This window comes from Rhinatrema bivittatum, chromosome 1, assembly GCF_901001135.1.
Source record: "Rhinatrema bivittatum chromosome 1, aRhiBiv1.1, whole genome shotgun sequence".
In the NCBI taxonomy this organism is placed as follows: Eukaryota; Metazoa; Chordata; class Amphibia; order Gymnophiona; family Rhinatrematidae; genus Rhinatrema; species Rhinatrema bivittatum.
The window spans coordinates 10,000,040-10,027,683 of record NC_042615.1 but is presented as its reverse complement, the minus strand read 5'-3'; the positions used below and the strand labels follow the sequence as shown (position 1 = coordinate 10,027,683).

Genomic DNA, 27,644 nt, shown 5'->3' with positions numbered 1-27,644 from the left:
GTCCAGTTCTTCAGTTTGGTCAGAGGCCTGTAAACAACTCCCGTAAAAATGGATGCGCCATCATCTTTTATTTTAGGGCCCATAATATTTCTTCTCTACTCCACATTCCTTGTAGTTCATGCCATGTGTCAAGCTTTCAAATCTAACTTCTTGGAGCTGGTTTTAAATTCAGTGGTAAAAGGCACAGAGCCTGACCTTCCAGGACCAAAGCGTTCTGGGTGATATCCTGGAGCAGATTTCACAGCCATCAGGTTTATGATCCTTTTCAAAACAAATAAGGCACATTTTGTGAGCATCACTGATGGATATCTTCAAGTGCACTTGGGACAGAATTTGAACTTGCTGGCCTGGCTTCTCTAATGTTTGTGAGAAAAAAATGATGCAAAATCAAAAGAAAAAAGTCTTCTGCAGAGAACAGTATTGCTTGCAAAAAGAAAATTGATTTAAGGTCTGCCTGATGCCTCATTTCTAACTGAAAATAACGGGAGGAGGGAGTGGGACAAAAACCTTACAAGAGAACTCAAAAGATAAATAGTAACACTTCTGACCACCGTCAGGAGGAAAAGCCCAAAAACTGAAGTAAAACCCATGGAGCCTGGTGAAATAATGGAAACAGAAAAGCTGTCCCATGCATGTATGAAAGATGTCTAATGTTTCCAGTGAGCGCTGAAGTTTTGTTCTGATCAGTCACCCACAGTAACATTGAGCATAGTGTTCAGAGAATAAGAGAGACTATGCCATTTGCTGCACTCATCTCATTTCATAGTTCCAGCACAAATTAGAGAAGAGAAAATAAGCTGAAATGTTAAGGCTTTTCCCCATAACCAAAAATGAGAGAACGAGTAAAATCAAATAGGTACTGTTCTGCATGGCAGTAATCTTGATAAAATGGTTAAACCTTACATTTTTTTACAAATTTCAGAAGAACAGTATCTTCAACATTATTCTAATAAAATATTTTTCTTTTAAAAAAAATAACTTCTTAAATAATTGAACTTCTAAGTACAGATATCCTTTCACGTTATCAAGGCTGGGACCCCTGGCTCAAATAAAATTAGGCAAGGTTAATTTTTGCTTTACTTATTCTTTTTTCACATGTACACATCTGGTCCCTGAGCAAGCATGTTATTTCAATGGATTAGTAAACCAATTTCACAGCTTGCTCAGCTGTTACTATCCCGTTGTACAAAAACTATCAAATAGTTGTGTGCAAAATGTTTAGACACCCCTGGTCATATTGGATGTTTCAATGAATATCTAAGTGAACAGAAACTGACAACCTCTACAGGGCACAAAGTTAAATATGACATCTTTAATGCAAAACTAATGGTAATTTGCTGATTTTAACAGATTAAAAGTTATTTTAAAAAGTGACTATGGCATGCTATCCACAATGCTATCCAGGCTCATTATATGCCCGCATACCATAATTAAGCTCCACTCTGTTCCTCTCCCTATGTACTTCGTTATACTATGTAATAATTCTTGCGTTGCCTACTGTTAAAATGTAAATTTATTGTTGAGTTACTCCTGTTAAAATATAATAATAATAAGACACCTTAGTCTTACTATTCTCCGCGTTATCATGTAAACCGATGTGATATACCCCAATGAATGTCGCTATATAAAAGCACATAAATAAATAAGTAAATAAATTTGCATTTTGGATACCCTTCCAGTTGATTCATTACAATTTTTTTCAAATAGTTAAAGCCCTTAAAACTATTAGACTTGCTAGGCCTTCAAACAGTGAAGATAATTGAATAAATACTCTGACCCTTCTAACTTCACAATTATAAATATTGTTCTGTCTACTTTCAACAGTCATGGGCTCCTCAAAGTAGCTGCCTGAGCATTTCAAAATGAAGATAATTCACTCTTACAAAGCAGGGGGAAGGCTATAAAAAAAATCTCCAAATGTTTCCAGCTAGCAATTTCAACTGTCAGAAACATTGCTCAGAAATGGAAGTTACATGGAACTGTCTGCCCGGACGGGACTGCTCAACCCGATTTTACAATTGTGACAATTCGAGCCTCGGAGACAGGAAACTTAGAAAAAGTTTTCTATCTTACATGGTCTCGGCATTTCCCGGTCTCGTGCCGGGCGGTCTCCGGCTGTGGGGAGAGAGAATTACCTTCACCACCGCGCTCGATTCAACACCCGCTGCCTCCAAGCCACCCTAGGGGCTAAGCCCATGCCAGGAGCCGGCTACCGGACCGAGGCTTACCTCTGGGGGATCTCGGAAATCACCTCAGGAATTCTTGACTGGGGGAGGGACCCTTAGGTATCACTGCAAGAGAGCGGGGCTCGTCTTCTTGAGGTAAATTTTCTCTCTTCTTTGTTTTAGAATTGCTAACACTATTCTAGTGTGGATATGTCCCTATCTGCTTAGGAGGCTGAGAAATACTGAAGAGCTAAGCTTCCGGCACGGGTATATGTAGGCTGACGTCAGCGTTGAAATCTGACTCCATCTCCCATCTGCTATCCTGAGTCCATCTGCTACACGATAGGAAAATAGAAGTTACATGGAACTGTTGAGGTCAATGCAAGATCTGGAAGATCGAGAAAAATCTTTGATCCAACTGCCCAAAAACTGAAGACCTGTTGAAAAGTTTAGTTGACACTGGAGTAGTTGTCTATATATTCACAGTACAACGTTGCTTACATAACAGTGATGTGCACAGGACCGTTATCAGAAGGAAACCTTTACAATGACCCCAACACAAAAGATTGCCTAAAGCAGAGATTGCCAACTCCAGTCCTAGAGAGCCACAAACAGGTCAGGTTTCAGGATACTAACAATGAATATGCATGAGGGATTTGCATGCACTACATCCACTGTATATAAATCTCTCTCATGCATATTCATTGTGGATATCCTGAAAATGTGGCTTGTTTGTGGCTCTTGAGGACCAGAGTTGACCACCCCTTGTCTAAAGTATGCAAAACAAAACCTTCATAAGCCTGAAACGTTTTGGAACAAAGTGCTTTGGTCTGATGAAACGAAAATTGAACTGTTCAGTCACAACCACACAAAAAACATTCGGAGAAAAAAAAAAGGGTAAAGTAAAGCGTTTAAAGAAAAGAACGGGGATGGATATATTATGCTTTAGAGCTGTGTGGTAGCCAATGGCCCAGGAAATATTTTGTGGTTGGATGGAATAATGGATTCAACTAGATAGCAACAGACTGTAGACAAACGTCCCGCAGTCAGTGAAGAAACTGAAGTGAGGTTGGATATTTCTGCGGGACAACGATGTGAAACATACCTCAAAATCAGCTATAAAGTATTTACAAGAAAGAAAGAAGGTGGTTTTGGCACGGCCATCACAGTTTTGAGACTTATTACTGGAGATCTGTGGGGAGAGCTCAAACATTCAGTGCAAGCAAGAAGATCTCAGAATATTTCTGAGCTTTTACAAGGAAGCGTGGGAAAACACTTCCCAAAGCGAGACGAGAAAGACTCTCGGCTGGCTACAGAAAATATCTGCAAGCTGTTATTTCTGCCAGAGGAGGTTATATACTAAGTACACATGCCATATTCATTGTTTCCAATCTATTAAAATTAACAAAGAAATGGTCATTCTGTATTCAAAACTGCAGGTTGTGTCAACTTCTCTTCACTTAGAGATTCAATAAAACATACAATCTGACCAGCGGTGCCTAGATTTTGCACACCCCTGTAAATAAAAATCTCGCAAATGACACAGCACGTAATATAAACAATGACAGCAACATAAATCGAGTTGGAGAAAGACCTTGCACGGTAAGGTAAAAATAAACAATACAAAAACACCAACACTCTGTATTTGGCTGTACAATCTGATAACTCCGCAAACGCTAATCATACCACAGACGGCCCGGCACCGCGTGCTTAAGGTGAAGACTTCCTTCAGGGTCCGTGAAACAGCTAGGGCTTTCTGATTTACCTTACAACCTCCCTCAAGATCTATTTAAACAAGAAACATTTCTGCTGCACAATGGGGTCTATTCATAAATTGAGATAAAGAATTTAAATGCAAAGAATGCATGGGATAAGCACGGAGGATCCCTGGTGGCAAAAGAGGATGCAAACTTAAAAAAAAACAAACCACTGGGTTAACCAACACAGAGAAGCAATTGCATCCCAAACAGATGTGATGCACCTGCATTGGGCTTCCAAGATGGCTAGGGCAGTCGACATTTTTATTTGTTTATTTAGATTTATATTCCGCTTTTCGCACTAAGCGGATTACATTCGGGTACTGCAGGTATTTCCCTTTCCCAGAGGGCTTACAATCTAACAGGCCGATACATTACAGTGCGCACTGTTAGCCTGCTATTGGACGCGCGTTTTCCCTTACCCCTTATTCAGGAAGGGGCGGAAAACGCGCGTCCAACCCGCGGGCACCTAATAGCGCCCTCAACATCCAAATGCATGTTGAGGGCCCTATTAGGTATTTGTGTGCGATTCAGAAAGCAAAACGTGCAGCCAAGCCGCACATTTTACTTTCAGAAATTAGCACCTACCCAAAGGTACTGGCACCGGGAAAGTGCACAGAAAAGCAGTAAAAACTACTTTTCTCAGGGGGCGCGCTGACGTCACCGGCGTGAATGGCCGCTTAAACTGAGAGCTCCCGGCTTAATTTATTGCACTCGCCGAAACCCACATCTTTTCCGCCCGAATCCCCGTCTGGAACCCAGGAGCGCATCGCGTGCAGACCCGAGATGGCAAATCTGAAGTCGGGCTGCGATTTAACGCGTTTTACATACGCGAAATCGGGGGGGGAAGACAGGAGCACCGAGGCACGCGAGACTGCAGGCCCTAGCCCTGAAACGGCGGCGGCACATCCAGCTCCGGAAGCGATTGCGGACCTGCCGTCTCGGGCTGAGATGAGGGAGTGGTTTGTAGACTTACGGGCAGACATGAAGCAGCATAAGGCCGACTTGCTGTTGCATATGGAGGAGCTCCGGGAAGACCTCGCAGCGCTTGGTAGGCGCGTGGACGACGTGGAAACAAAGGTAGAAGGCCATGATGATTTGCTCCATAAAATGGCCGACGAGCTACAAGCCAGTTTAAAGGCACAGGCACTGATGGCTGATAAGATGGAGGACCTTGAAAACCGGTCCCGCCGCAATAATCTTCGTATCAAAGGGGTGCCTGAGCTGGACTGCTATAACAATTGTGAAGACGTGGTAACAAAGATTTTTCAATATCTTCTGAATGCGGAGGAGTCCGAGGGAGAGCGGGCCGTGGGGGGTCCCAGCTTCCACATTGAGCGGGCTCACAGGACCCTGGGGCCCAAGAAGTCCGAAAAACCCCGGGATATTTTAGTGTGCATGCAAACATACAAGGCAAAGGAGTTGCTGTATGAATGTGCCCGCAAACAGCGCGAATGGGTTTGGGAGGGCCACAGGATCAGCATTTTTAATGATCTTGCGGCCTCCACGCTGCGCAAACGTTTTGAATTCCGACCCATAACCAGCACGCTGCGAGAACGGAACCTTAGATATCGCTGGACTTTTCCTTTGGCCTTCAATTCGAATCCCAGGGGAGCTCTTTTCGAATCCGCACCCTAGAAGAGGCGTCCGCGGCATTCATTCAGGCTCAGTTGCCTCCACCTATAGTGGCTTCCACCACTGAGACCCGAGCGTCCAATGCCCCGAAGACACCGCGATGGCAACGGGTTGGTAATAAACGCCGTCTGGAACGCCAGGGACGGACACCGCCACGGGCGCGGACGGCCCCTTTCACAGGTCCCACGGGATGAAAGGACTGGTGGACTATCTATCTTGCCGGACGTAAGAGTTGTGCACAACTCGATCTTGTTTCTAGTTCCAGGGCTGTTAATGCTGTTATTGCTCTGTATGGGTTTTGGCTGAGTTTATGAGGGGCTTTACTGATTTAAGGGCCGGGGACACGGCTCTTCGCGCTGGTTACTATGACCCCCGGTTTCGGAGTTATCCCAATGGGGGATATAGTGGGAAATGGAGGGTGGGGGGTTGTTCATCCATGTGCTCAAGGGATTTTGTTGGGGATTTTCAGTTTGCTAAGAGGGCCTGGAATGGAGATCAGGACTTGTCCCCACAGAGTGGTATATACCGATCACTTAGGTATCACCTATGGCTTTGAAGGTATGGTCCCTGAATGTAAAGGGACTAAATACACCTATGAAAAGGCAACACCTTCTTAGGGACTTAAGGCGCCACCACGTTGACATAGCATTTATTCAGGAGACTCACACTAGGAAGCATCATGAACACTTATTGCACTTTGTCGGTTACCCACATGGTTATTTTGCTTCTAGCTCCCCTACTTCTAAATATGCGGGGGTGGGTATCCTCGTGGCCCAATCTGTCATTTTCGAATACCAGTCACATGTGGCTGACCCAGCGGGCCGTTATGTGCTCTTGAAAGTACGGTTGGATGGGCGCTTGTATACTCTAGCGTGCGTTTATGCCCCCAATGTAGACCAGCACCTCTTTTTTGCAGAGTTGGAGGAAGTGCTGTCTACCTTTGCGGAGGGACTACTGATATGGGGAGGGGACCATAATGTGGTACGGAACCCTAGGGTGGACTCACACCCCAGAAAAGCGGGGAGCTGGAAAGCCACCTCCTCTTTGAAGACTTTAATGCATGACTGGAGTCTTGTTGATATCTGGCGACAGAGGAACCCTACTTCTAGAACTTACACCTTTTACTCTAACCCTCATAACACTTATTCTCGTTTAGATTTTATGCTAGTGGATAAGGGGGTTCAGAACCAGGTGCTGGACACTGGTATAGGAATATCACATGGTCAGATCATGCCCCGGTGTGGTTCACCATTGGTTTACTGGACCCTGACCCAGGGCGTTGTTTCTGGCGCCTTCGGGATGAACTTCTCCGCGACCCTACCCATGGGGCTCAGTTGGCAGATCACCTGCGAGCCTATTTGACTTTGAATAAGGGGACAGTGCGTGATGCGGGGATTCTTTGGGAGGGCTCCAAGGCGGTTATGAGAGGGCATTTGATCGCACTTTCCTCTGCTTTAAAGAAACAGAGGGAAGCGAAGCGCAGCGCTCCTGGCTGATATAGCATTGCTAACGCGGGAACACTCCCACCTCCAGACTCGAGCCACGCTGGCTCGCTTACGGCTTAAACGCATTGAATTGCAAACCCTGGACGCAGAACAAATAACGCATGCTATGTTGCGGGCCAAGCAACGTTATTATGAGGGTAATAATAAGGCGGGGCGGTTTTTGGCAAGATTACTGAAGCAACGCACTTACTCGAACATTATCGCAAAACTTAGGGATAAGCAGGGAACCATGTTGACAGCGGCTAAAGATATCCGTCGCTGTTTCACCCAGTTTTATGCTCAGTTATATACGGCAGACTCTAATATCTCCACGGAGCAGGTTGATTACTACCTGGAGACGGTGTCACTCCCCTCCTTAACTAAATCGCAGCAAGCCTATTTAGAGTCTCCCATTCAGGATATCGAGATACAGGCGGCTATTCAGGATCTTAAAGCCGGTAAAGCGCCGGGCCTAGACGGTTTTCCTGGGGGTTATTATAAAAAGTTTAGCGCCCAATTAGCGGGCCCCTTGACTGACTATTTTAATGGGCTGCGGGAGGGAGCTCGGCTACCACTTCACTCCAACGTGGCGGGTATAACAGTCATACCGAAACCCGGTAAGGATCCAACACAGTGTGGATCGTACAGACCTATTTCCCTGCTTAACGTAGATCTAAAAATTTTGGCTAAGGTATTGGCTGCACGGCTCAATACATAATGACCAAGTTGGTTTCATACCCCGTAGGATGGCTGTTGACAATGTGCGCAAGGTGATCGATGCGATCTGGTGGGCCAGGACGGCGAAAGTCCCTATGGTGCTAATGGCCATTGACGCCGAAAAGGCTTTTGACTTGGTCCATTGGGACTTCCTGTTTGCCGTTTTGGAAAAAATGTCATTTGGCCCGAGTTTCTTAAGCTGGATTCGATGCCTCTATCAGGACCCGGGGGCGAGAATTAAGGTTAATGGGCGGTATGGGGATTTCCCAGTCAACCGAGGGACACGCCAGGGATGTCCTCTATCACCCCTGCTGTTTGCGTTGTTTTTAGAACCATTGGCGACCAGGATTCGCGGATCTGGCTCTGTTTTAGGCGTACCCATGAAGCCCAATCCCATGAAACTTTCCCTCTTTGCGGATGATATTCTCCTCACCCTCACCCACCCTTTGACCTCCGTTGCCGGTGTAACGGAGGAACTGCAAGAATTTAGTATGGTGTCTGGGTTTAAAGTTAACATGGACAAAACGGAAATCTTAAATATTTCCGCTGCGCCTGAAGTCATGAATGCTTTGGTGCGCCTCCATCCCTTTAAAATAGCCCATAAGGTGTTAAAATACTTAGGTGTCCATATCGGAGCGAATTACCACGAGCTTTTTCGCCTCAATTATATACCACTGTTGCATCGGATTGGACAGGATCTCCATCTCTGGGATAGGGGGCAATACTCATGGCTGGGGAGGGTGGCCATTATCAAAATGAATGTTATTCCTCGTTTTCTGTATTTTTTCCAGACCATTCCAATATACATTTCTTCGGCAGTGCTACGCTCCTGGCAGAAAATATTGTTTGACTTCATCTGGCGTCGGCGCCCGCCCAGGGTGTCGAGGCGCCTACTATACCAATCTCGCGACCGAGGGGGTCTCGGTGTTCCAAACCTGCTATGGTTGTATGCCGCAGCACAATTGAAGGCGTTACCTGATGCCCATAGTCGTCGCTCGCCAAAGCAATGGGCTGCTTTTGAGGAGCAGGTCTTGGAGGCATGCCACTGACTGACCTAATTTGGCAGCCGCGAAGCACTTGGTTACCGACGGGAGTCAAGACGGGGCTCTTGAGGCTATGCTCCGTCTTTGGGATCGCTGGAAAGTGAAACAGGCAGGAGATCGCTATTATTTTCATACTACTGGACTTTATCATCATTTGCAATTTCCAGCTGGTCGTCAGCATGGGGCTTTCCGGGCTTGGAGGAGGAAAGGGATCACTCGCATTGAACACTTGCTTAAAGGAGAGACTTTGATGTCGTGGGCTGAGCTTCAGGCCCTTTATCATTTGCCTGCAACGGATTTCTTAGCGGGCAGTCAAATGCTCCACTTCCTTAGGTCACCCAGAATGATGGATTCTATTCATCGGGGCAAGTCTCAATTTGAAAAACTATGTGCGGAGGTTGACAGAACTAAGGGAATGATCTCCAAACTCTACGCACTCCTTGCCGTGTCAGACGAGGCTCCCTTCCCCATATGAGTGCCTGGGAACAGGACCTAGGTTTGACGTTCTCTAACAAAGACTGGCATTATATATATACCCAGGCCCGTCGGTGCTCCGTGTCGGCTCTCTACCAGGAAAATTGCTACAAAATGATCACCCGCTGGTACCTTACCCCTCATCTTCTGCATCGAAGGTACCCCCACCTGGACGCTCAATGCTGGCGGGGATGTGGCCATACAGGGACCTTTTTTCACATCTGGTGGCAATGCCCGCAAGTGACGGGCCTTTGGTTAGCGGTCGCAGGCTGGTTGGAAAGCATTTTGGGTGTTTCTGGACTGTATAAGGCACGCTTTATGCTTCTCCACCATCCTCCTCTTACTCTCCGTAAGAATCACAGACTCTTGTGCCAACAAGTCTTCATTGCAACTAGATTGTCAATTGCACAAGTTTGGAAACAAGCGGCGGTCCCCCCCTTGTCGGTGGTTCAACATAAAGTTCACCTTTCTTGTAAGCTCGCGGCCATCACGGCAGATCTCCATGCGGACGTTTTCAAGTTTAGAGATGTCTGGTCCCCTACTTGCATTGGGAACGACAACAAACACTGTCTCAGCCTGAGTAATAGACTGCGGATCACCGGTTCTTTTCGCAGGATCTGGAGTGTTTTTCCATTTTTCATTTTTTCATTTTCGATGTTGGAGGCACCCCTTTCTTGCTTTGCCACTGATAATGGACCTGTTGCACTCTGTTAGTTTTCTGAGCACATGGATGCAGGGAGGGTGGGAAGGGAGGGGAGGGGGGAGGGTATCCTAGAATGAAGGGCATGTGGCATAGACTGTATGTTCTTTATATCCTGACGTTGAGCCTTGTCATGCTGCCTTTTGTACTTTTTTGAACGTTTTTTGTTACTTTTTTGAACGTTAATCATATATAATATAAGAAAAAAAAAAAAAACGACAAAAAAAATTGGAAGTCGGCCGACGGCTGTGAGGGTCGAAAACTGACGCTCAATTTTGCTGGTGTCAGGTTTTCCGAACCCGTGGCTGTCAGCTTTTGGGCTCGAGGAACGGACACCAGCAAAATTGAGCGTAGCTGTCAAACCCGCTGACAGCCACCGCTCCTTTGCCCGTTTCTACCGCCGGGTCTAATTAAATACGGCATTGCGCGCACCGGCGACTGTGGCCAGCGCCCGCTCTCCCGCGGACTTTACTGAATCGGCCCTGCTAGTTTGTACACTATAGAACAGCATTCTAAGAACAGTGATGATGCATTTAAAACTGTCACCTTTTTACACTAAAATATGTTAGCATAAGGCGCTCATGCCAAGACTAATCTTTTAACCTTACAATGAGATATTTTAATTTCTATTCAAATGATATGAACACATTCAATCTGAAAGCATAAAAAATGCAAATATTCTGCAACCATTCACTAAGGCATGAAGTAGTCGCCCGTGATAAAATATCACTATTTTGGGGCCAAAGTTTGAGCCAGATGCTGGTGTTGAAGACCCCAGAAAGTCTCTTCTCCGTGGGGAACCTAAGGACTTTCTATTCCATTCATTAACTATAGTGCTTTACACTTTTTATTCACCTTATATTTATGTAAAATATGTTGTAAAGTCAAGATTACTTAAAATAATGAAGTAAAATAGATTTTACATGAGTAGGAACAAGTTTGGTCCTAGCACATGCATGGATTGTGTGAGTGTGTAGGGAGTGTGGACTGTGTGTAGGAGTGTGATTGTGTGAGCGGTATGAGTGTGATTGTGGTGTGTGTACACATGCATACATACATGTACACACACTCACTCTCTTTCTCTTCCCCCCCCCCGATATCCATGTGTAATGCTAGGACCAACCTTTGTTCCTAACTCCTGTTACAATATATATTACACAATGCATAAAATACATCATCCTTTTGTCTCAACACCCCATGAATGCATAAAAAACACAGAACCCCAGTGAGGCCATACATAACCAGTTTTAAATGGGCCTATCTGTAGAAAATGGCTAAATAAGCAAAGCCTGGTTTTTTCAGCAAGGATAATTCTGAATTCCAAGTAAGAAATCGGAGTTATGATCTAACCCGACTTCGTCACGCTTATAACCCAATGCTCATCTCTCAAATTTCTTTCCAATGCACTGGCTTTATAGTCCATCTCTGGATATGAAAGAGGCTCACAGAGATGAAACTTGAAAAGGAGGTCACTTAGTTTCTTTCTACACGTCATCTCGCCCAATCTGATATCCAAAAATAAACCTCCCTTATCTAGGGAGGGAAACTGCCTCTCAAGTGAATCCCTTCATGAAAATTACCCTACAGTCTGAAAATCCTGGTCACACCAAAAGTGACCGGGGAGGCAGGGACTGCCACTGAAATTCCAGTGCTCTTTATATCTAGAAGTGATGTGTGTGCCTGAGCTGGAGCCCAACATGGAGACGGCAAACTGACCCAGAATCCTCTGCTATCTTAGCCTTTCCTGGCTAGGTGAACTTTAAATGCCCCTACTGAGCCTGACCTGCAGGAATTCCAAGGACACCTGGGACAGCAGTTGAAGTTGGCGACAAATTGTGATGCCTAATTATAGGGTCACAAGAGCAGAAGGCAACGGTCAGAACCTCAGGCTAGAATGTCAATACAGGGGCATCTGTAAACCCAGCCTAAGATGTAACGATTGCCCTGAACAGCAAGATTTTAACAGAGCAAAGGATGATCTAAAGAGTGATGGTAAATGGGCCCCAACTTGGAGAACTGGTCAGGGTAGTTTAGGGATACTCTATCATGCTGCTGACATGACAGCCTATGCAAATGATACTCCAGGTGGTGACCTTAAGCATTTCTGACCTAGTGTTGTATTGTATTTTACCTATAAAAGAAGGATCAGTTCATGTGCACAATGAGATGCTAGTGGTCAGTTTGCCAGAGAAAGGGCATCCAGCATCTCCCAAGAATACTTATATTGCTCAATAAAAAATGATGCTTTCTACAAAATCTAAGTGTTCTTGTATCCATGGGTAAGTGTCATAAAGCGTATTTTGGCACTTAACAGAAGCCAGTCCAACAAGAGGAAGAATAGTGCAAACTTGCCTTGTACAGCCCTGCCAATGAATCTCAACTACCTCCAGTAAAGATCCCTTCTTAAAAGGTGGTTCAGTCTCCATCTCCATGTCCAGCCAATCCTTGCATTTGTTCCTGGGATCCCTGTGTGTCAAATGTAATTATAATGCAGACATCGATTCTCTAGGAAATATTCAGGAACCACCTGGCTAGCCTGCTTTGCAGGAGAAACCCAATGAACATGCATGAGATATTAAGCATTCAATTGAAACCACACCCCTTCTTCCAGACCCATCAGAAGTGCATACAAAGGCACACTGCATGCCCCCCCCCCCCCCCCCCCCCCCCCCCCCCCCCCCCCCCCCAGCGAAAACAGCACTAAGGAAGCGGGCCCTATCTACAGCAGGTCCCCATCACTGGAACTCGCTCCCCCCGGACCTACGACTTGAAACCATGCCCCTCGGCTTTCAAAAAACAAACTAAAAACTTGGCTTTTTGTCCAAGCTTTCTCAGACCCCTGACCTTGGCACGGGCTTAATATCCGTCTTGCCCTGTCCGCATTTTACTCACACTTATCTCTGGACCTTGGTTTAACAAAAGTCTTGTTCAGTTCCTCATTGTAATTGTGCATACTATAATCCAATTTACGTAACCTTTACCAGTACACGATACCCTCTTCCTTCAATTGTATAAACTCTCCCATCACGTTCCCTGGACCGTATCATATCATAGACTGTTCAGTTTAAGTTCCTTGTACCAGTTCTCATATTCACTTGTTTCATGTACCGCCACACTGAGCGAAGTTGTGGTTTCTTGTAAACCAGAGTGATCTGTATCCCAATACAGGAACTTCGGTATATAAAAGTTAAAAATAAATAAATAAATATTTGTATATGCTGGCAGCAGTGAATGGCGTATCCTGAAAACCAGGCTGGCCAAGCAGTCCCTAAGGACCAGGTTAAGAACCATTGCTCTAGGGAGACAGGTTAAGAGCACCATTCCAGTCCATGCAAGTCACTGACAGATACTTTTACTTACTGGTGGCACAAACGAAAGGCTCGCCGTATCAGTGTGACTACACTGAGCCATCCTGTGCCATAAAAATCACTTCCCCGATCACACCTGCTGTCCAAGAACTTCTCTGCGTACCTGTGGTGAAGTAACCTTAGCTGTAAGAGATCCAGCTTGAACGTCAATCAGCCATGCATACTCCAACGTATCTGTTCCCAGGGGCAGACCTTCAGCTGAAAACATGGCGTGAGCTCGCAGCTGGAGGCCAGAGAGGCTGATGTGACCTTCTCTCAGTACCCCATCCATTGGAGGCCGCTGTTACAAAAAGAGAACACTCCCAATTAGTACAAGACTGCAGTAAATGCCAAGAGCCTGATTTACTAAGGCTTTCCTCCCATTCTGTGTCTACGGAGAATGCAGAGCAAATGAGGTCCCAAGGAGCAGCAGCAGGATTTGAGCCCTGGTTCTCAGCCCGCTACGTCTCCACTAAGGAAGCTGCTGCTTTAAGAATGACATTTACCATTTGTATAGGATGCGTGCCCCTAAACTTACTGAGGCCAACATTCAGAAAAGCAACGGACTGACAACTTGTCCATCTAAATAACTGGAATTAGTGAAAAATCTCTGATAAAGCAGCAGAAAGAAATCAAACTGAAAGCCCTCTTATGCAGTGTTTGCAGCCCTCTCCTGGAGGCACACCTAACGATTCGGGCTTTCAAGACCGTCACAAGGACTGTGCAAGAGAGATCTACATGCCCCGGGTCTCTTTAGGAGTATCCTGAAAAGCCGACTGGTCAGGGGGGCATCCAGGAGAGGGTGGGAAAGCCCTGCCCTAAGGAACTGAAATTGTCAGGCCCAAGTGCCCAGAGTTGTTCAAAACATTGCAGGTGTCTAAGCCTGAGAGCCTCCCTATTCCCCCCCGAACGCGGCAAATATGTAAGAAATGTACATACCACCCGGCAGTAATGTACATAATCGTATCTTTAAACAAAACAAATAAAACAAACCAATAGAACAGAGGAAAACTATTCAAGAAACAAAATACATCAAAGCAATAATCAAATTAAAACAAAACATTAAATCTCTTTCACATCTACTTCAGGAAAAGAAAGGTCGAATCCTATTTAACTCTGCTCCAGCTTGCACAAGGTAGCGCCTTCCAAAGCAAAGGCACCACCTGGAGAACGCTTCAGATGTCAAAAACAGTCTTTGGAAAGAGTTGAATGTTCATCCTGGCAGCTGACCGTTCCCCCCAGTTACACTGGACCAGTACACCTCATAGTCCCAAAATGTCAACTTGCCTCTGTCCACAACTAGAAGCCAATGAAGCATTGGGAGCAGAGGGGAGGCTCTCTCAAATTTAAATTTTCCTCAATATTAGTCTGGCATCCATAATTTTGTAGCCTCTGGAGCCTATAAATCAATCTACCAGGAAATTCCAAGTATTACACATTACAATAACCAAGGACTGAAATAAGTGCATAAACCTCTAGGTTCAGTACTTCACGGCCCCAAATACGGATGGACTATTTTAGTTGTAAATAGGTCCGGTGGGTAACCAATCCTACGTTTTTCCAAGGAAAAACTAGAGCCAATTACTAGCCCCAAACTCTTGTATAAACTGGTATAATATATGCCCCTCCAGCGCCTGCTGAATAGCCAAGAAAAGGAGCGTTTCCAAATTATTCCCAGTATATAACAATTCCGTCTTGCCCTGTTTGAGAATCACCTGACTCTTCAATCAAATCAAAAACAATACTGACTGACTGATATCCTCCCCAACCGGAACCAGGAAGCGGATGTCGTCAGCAAAACTATTATTCAAACAAAACAGCCAGCATCTTCGACACCCTAGCTAAAGGTTGCAGAAACACTCGAAACAGTAACAGCAAAAGGCCAGAGCCTTCAGGGACAGAGGAAAAAAAATTATCACCCACTCGTACCAAACAGGAATGATCCGGAGCAATCCACGAACCCTCCACCCCCGGACATCTCTCTAATAAAACATGATAAACTGTCAAATCAAACTCACTGGATAAGTCTAGCCAGACTTAAAAAAAAACAGGCTGAATCTAAAATATATGCATTGTCGTCAGACAAAGAAGGTAAAAGTGATTCAGTATTATGTCCGGGATGAAGACCTGACTGTGCGCCAGCCAGACTCATTTCTAGAAGCTTAGCCTGAAGAGGTCTGTAACTTTCACGTTGCCCTGGATCTCATTTGGGCTTTTTTTTTTTTATTAAAGCATTACCTGCTGCGCTTCAGGGAAATCAGCCTTACCTGGTAGCTGTCGTTCACAAATATATAGACTGGGGAGAGCATGAGCTGCAGCATAGTCTCTCTGTAACCCTTCTTCATCTCAAAGCACAATCTTTCCAGGAACACCGAAGGACACTCCGGGCCATCGGAACCACAGTGCTGCAATCCAGATCACAAAAGAAATCACACAAACAGCCTCTTCATGACCCAATCATGAAAACACTCAGAATCCTGTCACAACGCATCCGACGCCCCTGAAGCGGTGGCCACAGCCAACCCGCACAACAAAAAGAAAATAAAAAGGCTGGTTTTACTTCTTTTCTTTTAACTTTCTAGAAAGAACTTCCCTTTAGTGGCTGCAGGCTCCGGCTGTCCACCTGTAGGAAGGAGGAGAGGGAACTGGCCCCACCAGTTAGCTCCCCCCCCCTCCACCGGGTCAAGGATCCGGACAGACCCAGGAGTTCCCAATCCCCCCCCCCCCCCCACCCTCGTCCACTGGCCCCACCAGGACCTACCAACCTTCAGGGAGGGCTAAGAAGCCTTCCTAATCCTAAATTGCCTCTAAATCTCTCTAACGTTTCTGCTGTTTTTTTTGAAATATCTTCTCAGGCTGCAGGATTTGCATCTGCTGGAGACAGAAATACTGAGAGGCTGCAGGTGGCACACCAGGTTACGTGACAGTGACAGTAAAACTCTCTGTCTCCATCTGCTGGAAGGGAGGCAAAACCCAGCAGTCTGGACTGATCTGGGTTCGTACCAGGAACGTTTGCAATTTTCAGTCCACACTGTCAGATTCCTCTCACCCTCATCCTTCCCTGCCTTTTCTCCTTCTCTTTTTCCTCCCCAAATCTCTCATTTTTCAGGTTCCTCTCTGTTCCTGCTTTTCCAAAGCATTCAGCTTCCTTTCCCCCTACTCCCACCCATGGAAATCAGAGTGGCAGCAAAGGTGTATGGGCCGCCAGCGTAAGGAGACACTAACACGTGCTCCTGATCCTCCCGCCCACCCCACCTCCCTCCCTTTCTAAACAAGATCAGCATGGCCACTAGGACTCACGCTCTCCTTAAGTTTGGTCAGCTTTCAACTCCTCCTGTCCCTCGCTTCCAAAGTGTTAGTCCGAGCTTGATCTATTAAAGCAGTGCCGATGTCTACTTGCTCAACTTTCATCAAATTAGGTCAAAGTATGTTGGATCTTCTACCCATTCTGACAATTTTAACTTCAATTTGAAGAAAAGTATTTGCAAGTATATTTTTGAGGAGCCAATTTAAATATGGACACTAGTGCACTTTTCACATTTTAAATGAAAAAAAACTAAAAATAATGAGCTAGACATTTTAGCAACCTTATTTAAATATTTCTATACAGCACTTACCTTTTAGCTACCTGTGACTGTAAAGCAGAAGTCTAAGAAAACTTAAAAAAATCTATTATGCAGTATTATACACAAAATAAATTCATCATTTAAATGAATAATTAATAATTAGGTGAATAGTTCCTTGGATTCAGTAAATGCATCCCGTTTAGACTTGCAATTATGAAAAAAAATGTTTTAGGATTTGCCTTGTGTAAAAATGTGTGTTTGTAGAATTGACAGAACTGGCTGCACGTACCATTGGTAATCGCCCATGGACTTTGTACACATTAATCAGCACCGTGATGTCCCAGGGTCGCAAGGTAAGGGGATGAACTGCCTTAGCTGTGGACTCATTTTCTTTTTTATCATTCTCCACTCCAACGGCAGTCCAGCCAGAGCTTGATGACGTTGACACCGACAGAACTGGACTCGAAATGACCTCTTCAAAATCAGTGTACATGTCATCTTCCCCGAAATAATTCTCCTGGTGAAGGATTGGATGCAAGCAATAATTGTATGACTTTATTCATTAGTGCAAACTTTCAAAATGTCTACAAAAAGATACTGCACAAGTCATCAATATCAAGGGCAAAATTAATAAATGACCAAGCTTCTATAAAGTTTCCACCATCAACATCTGTATCAGAAGTACAAATGAAGACAAGAGTTAACAAGTGAAACTATTTCTGCATTAGTGGGAGAAAAAGAGGCAACTTGAGGTCACAGGGCATCCCACTTGGGGGAGGCAGCAGCAGCATCTAGGGCCATGGTTAGAGACCATGCTGACTGCCAACAGGGATTGTCACATAACACAGAGTAATATTATGGGAGAAACTAACTTATTAAAAAAAAAAAGGAGGGGACACAGGGCAATACCAAACCCGAAGTCAGCATCCAAGAGAAAGGAATGGTAAATAGAGTCAGTAAAGCATTATGGAGAACAATGGTCTTTATCAGTCACATTTAATCGAGGAGCAGTTCATAAAGTGCAGAAAGAATGCTTAACGTCAAATGCAAACAAACTAAACCCCCCAAGAAAAGCCATGTTTTGTGGGTGAAGCTGAATCAAGAGGGCGACGACATTCTAAAAAAGAACAAAACGGCCAGCATATAAGACATGACATTATCCAAGAGATATGCAAAGCAATGAACATAGGGAAAAAGAAACCCAACTACAGGTCCACAAGGCTGGGCTCTTCACTGGGAGTCACCAGCCAGGAAAAGGACCTTAGAGTCCTTGTGAACAATACATTGAAATCCTCGGCTCAGTGTGCACTGGTGGTGAAGAGAGCAAATAGAATGTAAGGAATGATCCAAAAGGAAAGGAGAATAAAACGGAAAACAACATTGCTTCTGTACTGATCCATGATACAACTGCAATTCTCAAAAAAGATAAAGCGGAATTAGAAAAGGTGCAGAGGAAGGCATCAAAAATGATCAAATAGATGGAACGGTTCTTCTATGAAGAAAGGCTAAACAGGTTAGGGCTCTTCAGCTTAGAACAAAAGACAAAGGAGGGGACATAAAAGACATTTATAGTCTTGAGTTGGGTGGAACAGGTAAATAAAGGACAGGTATTTACTCTTTCCAATACTAAAACATGGAGGCGCTGCCTGAAACTAACAACCAGCAGATGCAAAACAAATCGTAGGGCACAATCAAGCTGTGCAATCTGTTGCCAGAGGACATAAGAACATAAGAAACATAAGAAATTGCCATGCTGGGTCAGACCAAGGGTCCATCAAGCCCAGTATCCTGTTTCCAACACAGGCCAAAACCAGGCCACAAGAACCTGGCAAGTACCCAAAAACTAAGAAGATCCCATGCTACTGATGCAATTAATAGCAGTGGCTATTCCCTAAGTAAACTTGATTAATAGCCGTTAATGGACTTCTCCAAGAACTTATCCAAACCTTTTTTGAACCCAGCTACACTAACTGGGTTCAAAAAACTAACTGCACTAACCACATCCTCTGGCAACAAATTCCAGAGCTTTATTGTGCATTGAGTGAAAAAGAATTTTCTCCGATTAGTCTTAAATGTGCTACTTGCTAACTTCATGGAATGCCCCCTAGTCCTTCTATTATTCGAAAGTGTAAATAACCGAGTCACATCTACTCGTTCAAGACCTCTCATGATCTTAAAGACCTCTATCATATCCCCCCTCAGCCGTCTCTTCTCCAAGCTGAACAGCCCTAACCTCTTCAGCCTTTCCTCATAGGGGAGCTGTTCCATCCCCTTTATCATTTTGGTTGCCCTTCTCTGAACCTTCTCCATCGCAACTATATCTTTTTTGAGATGTGGCGACCAGAATTGTACACAGTATTCAAGGTGCGGTCTCACCATGAAGCGATATAGAGGCATTATGATATTTTCCGTTTTATTAACCATTCCCTTTCTAATAATTACTAACATTCTGTTTGCTTTTTTGACTGCTGCAGCACACTGAGCTGATTTCAAAGTATTTATTTATCAAGTTTTATATACCGTCATTCAGTTTTTGCCATCATAACGGTTTACAATTTTCGATGCAAGAGTTGATACATGCATTATAGTATACATTACGATCAGAAGTATTGTTATCGCAGAGTTGAGGTTAGTTATACATTTACATGGTTTTGTTAGTTATTCAGTTTCTAAAGGTTGCTAGGTTCGTTAAGGATAGGGTTCACATGGGGTAGATAAGGGTCACAGGGTTAATCTGGAAAAGCGATAACTTACTATGTTCGTGTGTTAAGGGGCGTACACAGATGTTCCAGTATCTTGGTAATTAGTGGGGTTATGTGTGGTCTTCAGTTGTTGTTTTGATAGGCTTTAGTGAAAAGCCAGGTTTTTAGCTCCTTCTTGAAGGTTTTTAGGTTCAGTTGTGTTAATTCGGTTGGAAGTGTGTTCCAAAGTTTTGGGCTTCCTATGGTAAGGCTCTTTCACGAGTTGAGATTAGTTGTGTGGTTTGAGCAGGAGGGATTTTCAGTAAGCCTTTGTTGGATGAGTGGAGGTTTTGTTGTGGTGCATGAGGTTCCATTGTTTTACCTCACCAGTTGGTTTGTTGTTCAATGATTAGTTTGTTTAGTATGGTTAGTATTTTGTATTCTATTTGGTATTTTATTGGGAGCCAATGTAGGGATATGAGAATTGGCGTAATATGGTTGTGTTTTTTTGATCCCATTAGGATTCTGGCTGCTGTGTTTTGTAGGATTTGGAGTGGCCGGATGATGGTGAGTGGTAAGCCAAACATCAGTGAGTTGCAGTAATCAAAAAGTATTATCCACTATGATGCCTGGATATTTTTCCTGGGTGGTAGCTCCTAATATGGAACCTATCATCGCGTAACTACAGCATGGGTTATTTTTCCCTATATGCAACACCTTGCACTTATCTGCAATAAATTTCATCTGCCATTTGGATGCCCAATCTTCCAGTCTCGCAAGGTCCTCCTGCACTTTATCACAATCCGCTTGTGATTTAACTACTCTGAATAATTTTGTATCATCTGCAAATTTGATTACCTCACTTGTCGTATTCCTTTCCAGATCATTTATAAATATATTGAAAAGTACCGGTCCAAGTACAGATCCCTGTGGCACTCCACTGTTTACCCTTTTCCACTGAGAAAATTGTCCATTTAATCCTACTCTCTGTTTCCTGTCTTTTAGCCAGTTTGTAATCCACGAAAGGACATCGCCACCTATCCCATGACTTTTTAGTTTTCTTAGAAGCCTCTCATGAGGATAGGAGGATTGAAAGACTTGGGGAACAGTGTGGAGGGTTTAATAGACTTGTGAGGGGTTCAAGAGAAATAAGTGGGAACAGGAAGAGACAGAGAGAAAGACTGGTGGGGACAGGGTTGGGGATTGAGAGAGACTATGGGGACAGGGTTGGGGATTGAGAGTGAGACCATCAGAGAAGGGTGGGCAGATTGAGAGGGGAATATTGTTAAAAGAATACTCCCATCTACCCCCACCCTCCAGGATCTGTGGTATTGTGCATTCTTATTTCTTGGCTCTTGGTACATGAAAGTTTGGCCACCCCTGTAATATATAATTATATTATACACACCACCAAATCCCAATCAACTACAAACTATGTACGGATTCAAAAACCTTCATAAGCTATGTTTAGGAACATTCCTGGACAAAGACCACACAAGTTAAAACTACTGTCAACACATCTCATAACCATCTTAGGGTTTGATTCATTAAACCTTTTTCCCATAGACAAAGAATTGGAATAAAGCCTTAGTTCATTAGACGCTTAGTTTATTTAGCAGCCTTCAACCCTCAAGGAAAATCTCATTTCCAAGCAATCGAGAAAGTTGTAAGTATTAACTGCTTTGATCCAAGAATCAAGAAAATCCTTAAATGAATGAATATGATAAACTCCTCCAAAAATTGGAGGGAAACAACTAAGCTACAAAAATACTCTAGGAGTTATTTGAAAATTGTCAGAACGATATCCATGCCAATATTAGGGGAAAGAAGTAGATCCACTTTGATCTGCTTTTCGCCCTCTATATTCCACAAAATCACCTTTTGCACCTTTAGGCCTTACACTTGATCCTATGCTGCTTTTGACATTATTGATCCCCATCCACTCCTTGACAACGACCTCGCTTGGATTTCAGGGCTCTGTCCTATCTTGATTCTCTTCTTACCTCTCTCATCGCAACCCTCTGGTGGACTGGATGCTGTGCCTCAGACCAATGATCTGGGCCCTCCCCTCTTTACTCTCTCTACCACTCATTCCCTTGAAGCTCTGATCTCCTACTACAATTTTCAGTACCATCTTTAAGCTGATGGCTCCCAGATCTGCCTGCCTGCACCAGAAATTGTGGAGGTCCAATATTCAGACACAGTCCGGATAGCAATGTTAGCTGGATAAACTTATCTGGCTAATTTTGGAGACTTCATCAATAGGACAGATCTTTGGCCCGACCAGGCTTAGCTGGCTAAGTCATTCAAACTCTCACTAAGACTGCTGCAACCCGCTCCTCACATCTCCCACTAAACCATCTCTCTCCACTACAATTTATTCAAAATTCGACTGCACAATTTAACTTCCTCCAATGTTGCTACACCTATGTAAACCTCCTCCTTTGCTCTGCATCCATTTCTGTATACAGTTCAAACTTCTCATTTTCACCTACAAGTATATTCAACCCTGCAGCTCCCTCATTACCTCTCTTCTCTTATCTCGCCATACTCCCCTCCTAGCAAACTTAATTCGTCAGGCAAGTGACTAATCTGCGCCCTTCTCCTCCGTCACCCAGTTCCCGGCTCTGCTCTTTACGTCATGCTGAGCCATATGCCTGGAACAGACTTCCTGAGCTGGTGTTCCATGCTCCCTCTCTCTGGCCAGATTCAGAGCCATCCTAAAAGCTTTTAAACCTTAAATCCTCATTTCATCATGATTGCAACCATTTTTTAAATAAATAAATTATTTCAAAGCCTCTTATTTGTCCTGTGAGTACATCTCTTGACCAGACTGTACACTCCATGCAGAAGGGATGCTTATCCATCCATTAAGTACAGTGCAACTCTATTAGCACCATAAAAATGAGCAGTAGTGGTAATTAAGTCTTTTTTTGAGGAATTGAAAATAAGTGTACCAGAAGCACTAAAACTAGGGTGAGACAAAATCTAAATGCTCTGTGTCAGGTGTGCAGATGCCACGCATAACCTGGTGTCCGCACATCCAGAGTGGAGGAAGAGGGGGGCCTCATGATCAGATCAGGTGGGGGGGAGGGGAGGAGGGGGGCAGTGTCAGACAGGGTAACAGGCAGCACGGGCAGTGCATCCTGTGTGGTCCGATGAAAGATAACAGTTGGGGAGAAAGAGGGCAGTAGATTATGCTCCTGACTGGAAGGAGGGGCAGAGAGAACTCATAGCTCCCCACCTAACAATTTTGAATTTGGGGGCGGTCAGGGGCTGGACCAGGTAGCATGGATGATAAAGAAGGGAGCAAGCCAAGACCCTTCCCTTTTGCTTCCTCTCCCTACGCCGCCGATAATGCTAAATCCCACCCACCCTCCCTTTGGGAAAGACATGTCCCATGTCTAGTTAGAAGTGAATGTCTAATCGATACCCAATGTTTGTATTTATTGATTGTTCCTGTGTTATTGTTGCAGCATTTGGGACAGGAGTACCTGAGCCTTAGGAGGTCTCACCCAAGGGTGAGAAATGGTGGATGATGTTCTGATCCCAGTCAGTAGCTACTGGAACTATCATCAGGGTGGCGTCAGACCAGATGTCCCCACTGGAATACGAGCAGCTGCCTTGCTTGCTTGTGGTGGGCTGACCAGTAATACCCAGGTGAGGGGCCTCTTGGAAGGACAGGACTTTGCTTGCCAGCGGTGGGTCAGTGGTCCAGAGGCAATCCGTTAAATGCTAACCTGCAGACCTTCATATTTTCCCCAGTTGTCATTCAGACATGACTTTTGTTAGGGCTCAGGTACTTAAGCTTTACATCCTGAACTATTTACCAAGCCAATAAAGCTGCGGCCATCATTATTCCATTCGTTGCATATCTGAGTAAATGGTTATTATTGTCTGGTTTGAATGCTAACGCTTCAATTTCCTGTGCGACAGGTAGTTACGGCTACCCAGGTTACCCAAAAGACCCTGCTAAGGTGTGCAGATATATGAAAATATGAAGCTCCTGCAGTTAGCCTGCAAGGAGCTACACATGAAAGAAAGAAAAGGCAAAGCATCCCAGAGGGTACATTTATTAATCAAGAGAAAAAACTCAAGCAGAAAAGCTGTATAATAGGCAAATATAATTAATACCTCAGCTAGAGAATGGAGAAAGAAGAGGCAAAACCATATATAAGGCAATAGACATGCTAAGATATGCCATACCTAGTCAGACTGAAGGTCCATCGAGCCCAGTATCCTGTTTCTAACACTGGTCAATCCAGGTCCCAAGAACCCAATCATTAAACAGAACCCATGCAATGCCGTCAACAAGTAGTTGCTATTCCCTATTGATTATTAGTAGTTTCTGAACTTCTCCAGAAATGTATCCAAATCTTTTTTAAACCAAGTTACAAAAACTGCCTTAACCACATCCTCTGGCAACGAATTCCAGAGCTTTATTGTGCATTGAGTGAAAAATAATTTTCTCCAATTTGTTTTAAATGTGCTACTTGCTAACTTCATGGAGTGCCCCCTAGTCTTTCTATTATCCGAAAGAGTAAATAACCGATTCACATCTACCCGTTCTAGACCTCTCATGATTTTAAACACCTCTATCATATCCCTCCTCAGCAGTCTCTTCTCCAAGCTGAACAGCCTTAACCTCTTTCACCTTTCCTCATAGGGGAGCTGTTCCATCCCCTTTATCATTTTGGTTGCCCTTCTCTGTACTTTCTCTAGTGCAACTATATCTTTTTTGAGATGCAGCAACTAGAATTGTACACAGTATTCAAGGTGCGGTCTCACCATGGCGCTATATAAAGGCATTATGACAACCCATAGAAACCTGAAGAATTAACTATTCCTAAAAGATGCTAATGCTGACATTTGAATATCAAGCATCTTATAGCACCGCAATTACAAAGGGATATGATGAAAAACTACAGAGCGCATATAAGCCATCCTGCCAAATGATTTTTTTTAAGCAGTTATAATGAGCTACAGATGCCATAAAGTTAATCAAGAATGACGACTGGGGAAAATCCATCATTTTGATGCAGGGAAATCTCAAGAGAAACCTGCAACATATCTTCTCCCGCCTCCCATGGTGCATCTTTTCTCATCAACTTAATCAGAGAGAGAAACTACAGTTTTGAATTTATTACGGTGCCTGGTAAATTGCAAATGTCAGAAGGAAAGGCTGTGCTGCTCTTATTTAAGCATGGATGGATTCAATACCATACAAGAAAACCGTTTTTGTCATGTGTATTAATGTGCTCTACTTTCAGCTCAGTTTTTTATGTCATTTGTTGTATTTAGATGGATTTGGGAGATCCAGGCTTGATTTCCAAGCTTGGCTTACGCATCTCCAGCCTGCCAAGGCTAGATGTTACTCATGCGTTCTTCACAGATCAGGTGGGGGAAGGACGACAAAGAGGGACCCCCCTGCCTCGGCACAATAGTGATACCACCTGGTAGACCCGTCTGCGGCACCAGCTGAAGTTTTTACCTACAAGAGATCGGCTTGATGATATAGGGAAAACCTCAGCTAACCACAAATAAAGATTCATGGTGTTGTAGACTAGTAAGAGTCCGTTCCAGTGAAGCTGGAAGCGTAAAGGAAAACGACAAGTCAAAATTATTCATTAAAACAAATACTCAGTTAACTAATTGTGAAAGTCTATGATCTCCAAGTCAAAGCATGTTAGGTAAAACATGTCAGCCACTGTTCTTTCTTCCTGCTTAAAACAACAATCTAGAGTACTTCCAAGTATTGATAGTAACAAAATAAATGAGGGAAGATAAAGAACAAAATGGCCCATCCAGTTTGCCCAGTGAGAGCTTTTCTTTGGTCAACTCCTTAAGTGACACACCGGCAAGTGGGAGCCAATGCGGCCGCTGGTGGACCTCATCCCACTGGCGGCTGAGCAGTGAAGATCGCTGTGCTGTGTGCCGGAGACACACAGCAGGAAGATTGGCAGGGCCATGGTGGAGCTCACGTCACCACGGCCTGAAGAAAAAGGTCACGTCTAAACATGCAGGTGCTCCTCCTCCTTCCTGCCCACGCGACCCCGGAAGAAAAATGTTGCCGGAGCCGCATGGGCAGGAAGGTGGAGGAGCAGCCGCGTGCAGAAGAGGAGCAGCGTTGTTGCAGCAGGCTGAGAAGAGGAGGAGGCCCGGTAGCAGGGTCCCCACCGCAGATTGGCCCGAGAAGATCAGGGCCACCGCGGATCAGCCTGAGAAGATCAGGGCCGCTGCAGAGCCCATCCTGCAATGACCCGTGAAGAGGAGGCCCAGAGGTAAGAGAGAGGCTGAGGGCCCGTAGAGTGCGTGTATGAGATGAGTTGAGAGATTGTGTGTGGGAGTGAGGACCTGAATGTTTGCAGAGACAGCATGTGACAGCCTGTGTGTGTGTGAGAGAGACAGCATGTGACAGTGAGAGCCTGTGCTTGAGCAAGACAGCATGTGGGAGAGAGAGAGAGCCTGGGTGTGTGAGAGTCAGACAGCATGTGCCAGTGAGAGTGTGTGTGTGTGTGTGTGTGTGTGTGTGTGTGTGTGTGTGTGTGAGAGAGAGAGAGAAAGCATGTGAGAATGAGAACTTGACTGTATGTTTGAGGGAAGAAGATAGATGGAGAGAAAAGAAATAGAAAAAAAGACAATATGAAATGAATTGGCAAAAAAGAAAGGGGAGGTGGAACAAAAAAGCCTGGGACCAACCGATTAGAAAACTAAGATCAGACAGCAAAGGTAAAAAATAAATAAATAAATTACTTTTTACTGATTGGCACATGTAATCTTTGGGAATGTGCAAGAGTAGCACTTTCTCTATGCAGATCTCACAATGTACGAGATCAACATGGAGGAACTGGAAACCCACAGGGCCTGCACAGAGGAGGCAGCAGAATGGGCTTCAGTGCCAATAGCAGCAATCAGCACCTCCCCAATAGCCATGCGGCAGCATTGACGGTGGCAGCAGAGGAATGAGAGAGGCTCCGAGGTTGCTGGCAAAAGAAAGAGATGGGGTCTGCCTTTAGTGTGTGCATGTGTATGAATGGGTGCCTGCCTGGGGGTCTGTGTGTGTGTGAATGCATGGGTGCCTGCCTGAGGGTGTGTCTGTGTATGAGAATGTATGGGTGTCTTCCTGGGGTTTGTATGTGTGAGAATAGGTGCCTGCCCGTATGTGGTTTATGTGTGTTTGTGTGAGAATGACTGGGAGCTTGCCTGGGTGTATGTGTTTGTGTGTATGTGAGGGAGCCAGAGAGAGTGAGAGCATGAGTGTGTATGAGAAAATCCAGGGGAGTAAGAGTTTGTGTGGGGGGTGTGTGTGGAGGGGGAGAGAGTGTCTTACACCTGAGAGTGTGTCAGTGTCTGTGAGAGCGAGAAGTTATGGTGGGTATAAGAGCATGAATGTGTATGATTGTGACAGTGTATGTGTGAGAGAGAATGGACATGTGAGTCTGTGTGAGAGAGAGGATAACTTCCTAATCCTGGACAATATCAGGGTGACTGGAAATCAAGAGCTCCCATGTATGGACAAGCAGGGGATTTTTAAAATCCTTATTAGTTTTAATTATTGGGTGTTGTTTGATATATGTGCTGTTTTGAAACATTTTATTGGTGTTTGGGAAATTGTAAAAAATGTAAATGATTTTAATTAATAGAAATTCTATTTATTAGTTGTTTGAAAATAGTCTTTTATTAGTATGGTTTTACTATTATAACTGATGCTTTATGTTTCTTGATTTTATTTGTTTTATGAGGAATGGTGGTTCTGTTTTTCCATTGTTAATACACAGAGTCTGGCTTCTTGGGGTTTCCATTTCAGTTTTTGTCTAATTTGTGCTCCTTTATTTTGTATTCTGTATTTGGTGAGGGTCTGTCTCTGCTCTGTGTGTGTGACCACGATGAGAGATTCTGCTAGCATAGGGATCTATAGCAATCTGGTTTGTTTTGTTTCCTCAGTAGGTGGTGTATTGGTATTCTAGGACCCAGAGTAATATTTACCCATGCTTTTTCACAGGTAGGGTTATTGTTGTTTGAGTCCTTGGTGTTATTACTGTTGTGTTACAATGGGATTGCAGTATAGATTTTGA

At 44.4% G+C, this 27,644-nt stretch overlaps 1 protein-coding gene across 1 annotated transcript in view; it reads right to left on the bottom strand.

Annotated features, from left to right (window-relative positions):
• Positions 1-27,644, bottom strand: part of KIAA1109 (KIAA1109 ortholog) — a 590,259-nt gene that overhangs the window by 404,354 nt on the left and 158,261 nt on the right. The window contains 3 exon segments of the mRNA XM_029584454.1: positions 13,447-13,623; positions 15,590-15,727; positions 17,178-17,405. Coding sequence (XP_029440314.1) covers positions 13,447-13,623; positions 15,590-15,727; positions 17,178-17,405 — 543 coding nt within the window.